Source organism: Arachis hypogaea, chromosome 12, assembly GCF_003086295.3.
Source record: "Arachis hypogaea cultivar Tifrunner chromosome 12, arahy.Tifrunner.gnm2.J5K5, whole genome shotgun sequence".
Taxonomy (NCBI): domain Eukaryota; kingdom Viridiplantae; phylum Streptophyta; class Magnoliopsida; order Fabales; family Fabaceae; genus Arachis; species Arachis hypogaea.
Window position 1 is genome coordinate 7065405 of NC_092047.1, and position 7869 is coordinate 7073273.

General features: G+C 36.0%; 1 protein-coding gene across 2 annotated transcripts; it reads right to left on the reverse strand.

Moving 5' to 3' along the window:
* Positions 1-3169: 3169 nt before the first annotated feature.
* Positions 3170-6895, reverse strand: LOC112726624 (uncharacterized). 2 transcript variants are annotated; one of them, XR_011868233.1, is made up of 6 exons: positions 6519-6895; positions 5968-6236; positions 5156-5284; positions 4706-5062; positions 3685-4511; positions 3170-3548 (listed from the first exon to the last, which is right to left on the reverse strand). XR_011868233.1 is itself a non-coding variant. In XM_025776095.3 (6 exons), the coding sequence occupies exons 1-6, from the start codon at positions 6700-6702 to the stop codon at positions 3309-3311; spliced, it is 1446 nt and encodes a 481-aa protein (XP_025631880.1). In that variant the 5' UTR covers positions 6703-6895; the 3' UTR covers positions 3170-3308. The 2 variants fall into 2 exon arrangements, 1 of the variants encoding a protein (XP_025631880.1); XM_025776095.3 differs by having other exon boundaries at positions 3685-3951.
* Between the last annotated feature and the right edge of the window lie 974 nt (positions 6896-7869).

Sequence of the window (7869 nt, forward strand, 5' to 3'; positions counted from 1 at the left end):
AAGATACAGCTCAGGTGACAGGAATCTCTTACCATGCTGACCCCACCAATCTAGAAAATCATGTGACGGACCTGGGTTAGGCACAACATCAAACCGGAGCACATGATCCGCCCGGCTCTCCCAATGAAGGTGCCAGAACTGCAAGCTGTACGGGAACCAACGATTACCACCTCTGCCATCCTTCGACATCAAGAAGTCGATGTCGAGGGCGGGCTGGGTCAGGGATGTACTCCACCAAACTATGGTAGCACCCGATCTATCTGGTGACACTCTATGACGGCGAAATATATCAGCGCCGTCACACACCTCCATAAGGCCGTATGCCGAGGCTCCAATATCTCCAGATTCACAACCTGAAGAACATCAAGAGAGCTGTACGGCATCCAAATAAACTGCGAATACATAGAATCAGCTATTAGCCAAGAACACTTGCTAATCTGAAAGAGTATATAATCCGAAGGAGTGGTTCATGTACTTACATCCCCAGCCTGTAAGAGGTCTATCCTGAGCCTCCACATCTGTACTCGAGGTCCCTTCTTGCTCACTGTAGGATTGTGCCCAGACCACCTGCAACCCACGCCCATGTTATCAGGAAATGAAAATAACACCAAGTAATATAACAGTATAAACGTAGATATAATAAAATAATAGTAGACGACACAAAAAACATAACAGTACCTCGAGGCCAAGGGCCAGCTGAATGTATCATATCCAGCGGGTCTAAATCCAGGAAAGTGCCAGAAGATCCATGACTGAAGTAGCTGTAATGGTCCGGCTAACTTCACCACATGTCTGTTCGCCACTCGGCACATGCACCGGTATAACCACGACAGAGCAGCTGATCCCCAGCTGTAGCCACCCATGTCCTCAAGCCTAGCTACGTATAGGAGCCACCTGATGTGAATGCGGTTGCCGGACTTATCGGTAAATAGCTGAGTCCCTAACATCACCATGATATAGGCCCGGGCATTACCTCCTAACTGTGGGCTCATCGGCACCCTCAGGGAGCACTCCGAAGGTCTCCTGGAACCAGCTGCAGTTCACTGCAAACTTCTGGATTTGGTTCGCAGGAGACAACACACCAAGTAACTCCTGGAACCACACCCAAGCTGGCCGACCACCCTGGATGTACGTCTGGGAATCTGTCAGGCAACCACTAACATAACGTCCATCGACTGGCAATCCTAACTGGTACGCCACGTCCTGCAGTGTAATAGTGCACTCCCCGAACGACATGTGAAACGTGTGCGTCTCTGGACGCCAGCGCTTAACGAATGCACTGACTAGCGGCTCATCCAGTCTGAACCATCTTTTGTTCAGCCTCGCAAGATGGTATAAGTCGGCCATCTACAAGTACGAAACGTACCTCTCGTCCAGACGCATACCCTGCTGCCGCCGCATGCTCGAGATGCATCGCTGGGGCTGCAAAAATAATGTACCAGAAAATAAAAAACAACTTTAATCATTCACTAACAAAAGATTATTCACTAACAAAACCACTAATAAAACCAATAACTAAACCACCAACAAAATCACTAACAAAACCACCACCAAAACCACTAACAAAACCACTAATAAAACCACTAATAAAACCACCACCAAAACTACTAACAAAACCACCAATAAAACCACTAACAAAACCACTAGCATCATTCACTAATGAAACCACTAACATCATGCACCCCCAAAACCACTAACAAAACCACTAACATCATTCACTATCAAAACCACTAATAAAACTCCTAAAATCATTCACTAACACAGCCACTAACATCATTCACTATCAAAATCACTAACAAAAAATATATAAAAAAAAAGTTATTCGCTCCTATTTTAAAAGAACAACTTCACACTAACCTATTCGTTGATGACACCAGCTATATGGGCTACTCCATCCAAACGATATAGTCTGTCCGGATTATCCCCCATCGGCTAAATATTCTGCTGAAGCCTTTGTTGGAGTCGTTATGGATCGTTTTCTCTGGGATTTGGTGGGAGTGTGAATTTGGAATAGTGGTTCGAATGAGGTTAGTTCGAACTCCTTATATAGACAAAACAAGAAGTAATTCGAAATGGCCTGTTTTGAATTACTATGGGCACGAAAACATGAGTAATTCGAACCTACTCCATTCAAATTAGTGTAACTTTGTGTGTGTGTGTAATTCGAATAAGCTTGATTCGAATTAATGCTTGTGTGCGTGTGTGTAGTTCGAATCAATATGATTCGAATTAATATGAATGTGCAATTCGAATTATACTAATTCGAACTATATAGAAATGTCCACCTAGTGGAACTTTGTAAGGTTTTTTATTTTGGTGGAATTGTGTAAATTTAAGCAATGCTTGGTTTAAATGGGTCATTTATATATAAAGACCTAATTATAAATTTAATAAAAGTACATGGACTAATAGAATAATTAAATTTATATTTCAATTATAAGTATAAAACTAGTTTAATCCATGTGCCATATTAAAGTAGAGAGAAGCATTTCTTTATTAAAATTTGAAAAAAAAATATCTGATCATAGAATATCTGCTAAAAGTTGAATCCAATATACAAGAACACAAATTGCTTCCTCAATCGGAATGGTTGTATAAGCTTTTTACATATATCTCAACACAAATTTAAATAACAAAATTTCTAAACCTGCATCTAGTAGTTCTTTTTTGTGATCATTGATTCTACAATTGCAGTTCAACCTTGACCTTATGGTTAAATCAAACTCTTCTAGTTGAATTAACTGTGCTATGAGCAAAAACTTTCTCAGATACATTCAATGAGAATTGTAAAATGAAACAAAGATCCTATTCAAAGTAACACTGCTACTGTCACATGGTGTGTAACCTGCTTTTGACTTTATGCACTTTTGTATAAGATGCAGAGAGGCAGACATATTCTCTAAAGAAAGGAAACTTGATTGGCTTAAATTCCATGTATGCTTCCAAATTTTCTTCTTTTGGAACATTGACTTTGATCTGTTTCTACTAAATGGAGAATTTGAAGTCAGCACATTTTGGGAATCAAGCTAATCAAACATTTATTGAATGGAAAAAAGGAATCTTTTCACTAGAGTCTAGAACTCAACTAGTTCTAACATTAAATGAATTTTGTGACTTAAAGACTGCAATTATAGAATTAATGACAATATGAAGTTACCACTAATCACAATTCACAAGCATAAATTTCATTATGATAAGAAAGGTGCAGTAATCTTTGCATCAGTGCAATCTATGTAAACTATATTATTACTTGAACTATGTATATAATTATGAAACTCCTAAAACAAATCTTGCATGGCAACACTTCTCTAACAAGATAGCACATCCCAACTAATGGCTAGAAGCAACAAAATCCCAATAACTACATTAACAAGGTATACCGCTCGTGGAGTCAGGCTTTCGCTCGACGAACACGGCTCTAGGTGGATGAAACTACCAATTCTATTAACATCAGAGCTTCTGGTTTCTAACTTCTTTCCTGGACTAGTTTTTCGAGCTTTTTCTTGATCTCTTCTTGATTGTTCCACAGTGGTCAATTTCTTCTTATCCTGCATATTACATCACATAGGAGCATGGTATGATCAGTGGCATGTTAGAATTTAATTTTCTTCAAATGAAGCATCACAGCCTACTCAGTCAAGATAGGCTTCTTCGTCGTTTAGTCTGGCTGCTCGGTGTTCTCACCTCAAGATTGGGAATTGCATTGCTTGAAACCTTCCTATGTGTTTGAGATAGTCTCGGATTATATTGATTTTTCGATCCACTTAGAGCCGGTGGAGGACTAGAAATTTCAATAGAATTGATCTCAAAAGGTTTATCTGCATTTGAGTCACATGAAGATGAATCCACTCCCCAAAAGTCTTCTGAAGAGATACTTCTAGTTTTATCTGTGCGCGCAGCACTATGTGATGATTGAACCATTTTTGATACATGGTATTCTCTTGAATCAGCCTGATCATTACACATTGTTGAAGAATCAGGAATACTGCCATACTGTATAATTTCAGAAGCGGACGGATGGATCAATAGCATGTTTGGATTAGTTTTTAAAAACCCCGAACCATGATTTTGGAACAAGCTATTTAAGATGAACTTTTTCTAAAACCATGGCTCAGGGTCATCAAAAACTAAACTAAACATGCTATATAATTTCAGCAGAGAATTAATGGATACCATGGCTGATTTAGCTTTTGGAAACTCTAAACCATGGTTTGAGAAACAGCTAAACTTATCTCCATATAGTTGTTTCCCAAACTATGGTTTTGGGCCACCAAAAAGTATACTCCTTCGGTTTCATATAGCATGCTCGGTATAAGCTTACGAAAACCTAAAACCATGGTTGGGTTGCATCAGTAGCATAAACCGAGCATGCTATAAGTCAGTTCTTGAAAGGGCTCGAAACAAAGAAGGATCATGAATCCAGGAAAAATATTGCTTTTGAAGTATTTTCTTAATTTCCATTCCCTGCCCTTTTCTCCACTTTATGCACTGATGTATTGTTAAGGTGCCAACTGCCATGTATCAAACAGGACACAAACAAAAACCAGACATTTCAGCTAAGTATCTCTCTAACATCCTATAGAAGGAACTAACTAAACATTTTTCATAGACTGGTGAACAACAATTAATGTACATAACCAACAAATAGCTCATAAACAATTGGAGATATAACTCCCCAATATCATTTTTAAGGATTTATCTTTACCCGTCTAGAGACTACTTCAGCATCTGTGTCACTGCTTTCATAGCATACCCTCATCGATGGGACCGAGCGGAGGTGATTATTCATGAAAGTATGATGCTGCTGTCTTTCTTCAAACATAGCTATATTGCCACTATCCAAAATCGAATCCGCAAATTTCTCAGCATCTTGCTTCTCTTCGTTTGTTTCGAATTGTATATGCATACTGCTATCTTCATTTACAAGGTAATAATTTTCAGATGGGGAGAATGGGAAGGATTCTTGCTGTTCAATGCCGACTGGAGAATGCTGTGATGATGATCTGTCTTGAGGCAGTGTGTGGAAGATTGAATCCATGTCCACATCTGGCGAATCAAACATCTAAAACAGACATAAAAGATATATTAACTATCCCCAAACTTTTTTTAAATGCATAAACCAAGAAATAGAGATCAAAATGATGCTTCTGCTTACAGTTGAGACACTCTCATCTGCTTCTTCCATGTGAGTGCTAGGTTCCCCCTCATCACAGGCTTGTGCATCAGTTCCATCTTCGGATTTTCTCTCGACTTTCTTCATCAAGCGACACAAAACAAAATTCCTCTGCAGAATGTTGAGTATAATCAGCACTGAAAAATTGATACTACAATGGAGACTATCACAAATTCAGTTCATTGAAGACTTCATCTAGAAACAGCTTAAATAGCAAAATCAACAATTCAATAGTATTCCACTATTTCATGAAAATCAATGATGAATTGTTTCACCAATTAACAAAAAAGAATGAATTAGGGAAAAACAAGTGAGTCATGATTCATGAATAGACTATGACACAAAATACAAACATGGGAATAATTCCAATGACATAATCACCAATCAGATAAGGAAACATCAAAATCATATGAAGGGGCAACAACAACAATCATACATTATAATAGTAATTTATACCAACAAAACATATAGATAAAAAACAAAAGTGAGCACTTAAATTGGTCCAAAGAAATTTAGATCTACCACTTTGTTCTCCGACCATTTTTTTACTCTCTCGGTCATTTTCAATTATGCATTTTGAACAAACAAGTCCCTATCAAAGACAATTAGGTCTAAAAGAAATTAGTCCCCTTCAAAAAGTAATTCTAGAGTACCTCAAAATTTGTTGAACAACCAAAGTATGATATGAAATAGAATCAACTTGGGTATTTATTATAGAAACAAAGATCAATTTCCAAAACAGATGAAAACTAATCAAGGCAAAACTTTTATGGAAAAAGAAAAACCATAAGTACCTGGCTATCATCAAAGGTAGTAGCATGATACTCATGGATAACCCAATTGGTTTTGACACCATTAGGAACACGGCCACTATAGAAAACAAGTGTCTTCTTGCTCCCAATTACATTCATAGTTCCTCTTTCCTTTATGAATCTATCTTGTCCTGTGGCTTTCCAATATCCTCCTTTGGTTGCCCTGTTTGATCTTTTGCTCTTTCCATACTTGTAATCACGTCCACTAAAGAAAAACCATTCTGGATCATCCGATTTTACCTTTGATAATGCTGACACACAGAACCCAATTCAACGATCATCAAACAGCATCATACTAACATGAAGAAAAGTTTCAAACTTTGTCACATTAAGATCATGGGGTAGTGACAAAAAACAAAAAGGTACAAGCTTTGTCTCATGAAGATGATGGGGTTGTTGAATAATTGTATATTTATTACTTCATTTTCTTAAATTTTTAATAACGGATAGGATCATCAAACATGAAAAAGGTGCAAACTTTGATACATGAAAATGATAGGGTGGTTTTATTTATTTATTTATTATGGGTTTACCTGGAATTTGCCAAGGTTCAACCTTGCAAAGATCAATGTCAGGGATAATATCGATTGGAAAATTGTCATTTAGGAGCTTGTGATTGAGGTAATAGCTCACAAGCTCTTCATCTGTTGGCTTGAACCTGAATCCAACAGGAATGAAATCAAGTATTGGAAATGGAATTGTGGCACTTCTAGCCATTTTTGTTTTTGTTTTTTTGAAGATGAAAATTGTTTAAAGCTTTGGTTAAAGAAGAAGAAAAAGAAAAAGAAGGTGATGAAGCTGATGATGATTGATGAAGAAGAGGAAGATGAAGAAACAGAGTAAAGAGAAGAAGCAGCACTGAAGCAGAGAGTGTTGGTTATGAGTGATTGGTTTGTGTCGAATTTGTAATGCAACGAAGTTAGTCATTGACTTGACTTTGAAATTTGGCGTAAGGGAGAAGTTTCACTTTTTTTTTCTTTTCTCTTCTTTTTTTTGGTATATTGTAATTTCGTGGAGTAAGATGAGAAACAAAACACGGTTAGAAATTGTCTAGTCAAATTGATCCATCAGATTATTCGTTTGCTTAAGTAAATATAAAAAATCTGTATTATACATATAAAACTAAAAAATATAATAAAAAATCAAAAGAATAATGGCTCATTTTTTTATTGTTGGAGGCATGTATGTGATGTGCTGCATTATGAGAGTATAGTGATGTTAAACCAAGATGTGGAACGGTATAAATCGGGTCATACGAATTGTTTTGAAAAGAAAATATCATATCAAATCGGATGGTTTGATTTGCAAAAAGAGAAATTTTAAATTTTAGAAGAAGTAAATCGGACTGTTCGTGTTATAAAAAAAGATTTTTTTTTAATAAAACAAAAATTGGACCGTCTGATTTTTTTAGAAGCACTCGTACCATCCGATTTGTAGCTCCTTGACACCACACGCCTGTAAAACACGCTATTTCTTCATATCGCTGTCCTACACCATTACCTTCTCTATAATAAAATTAAATCACGAAGAATAATTATCTAATTTAAAAAATATTTTTATATAAAAAATACTTTTAATCATACTCAAGAGAAAATAGAGTAGTGAAATAACAATAATTTCAAAAAAAAAACAATGTTATTTACATAATTGAAATTAGTGTATTAACTAGTCTACTGTTTTCTTATATAAATATAGTAATGCGAATAAATTTAATTAATCAAGATAATAATTAACAAAATATTTTATTTTATAAATTATATACAATAAAAAATATTTTTAAAAAATAACTTGAACACTAAATTATTTTCATATTCTTTTTATATGATAAATAGATAAAAAAGAAAATTACTTAAATAAATCAACTAAGTGTAAAAATTATCAAAT

Coding starts and splice junctions, on each gene's coding strand:
- LOC112726624 (XM_025776095.3), bottom strand. CDS start 6,702: ATGGCTAGAAGTGCCACAATTCCATTTCCAATACTTGATTTCATTCCT. Junction 5,063..5,155: donor CAGATGAGAGTGTCTCAACT/GTAAGCAGAAGC, acceptor TGTCTGTTTTAG/ATGTTTGATTCGCCAGATGT. Junction 3,549..3,684: donor ATGCAATTCCCAATCTTGAG/GTGAGAACACCG, acceptor TGTAATATGCAG/GATAAGAAGAAATTGACCAC.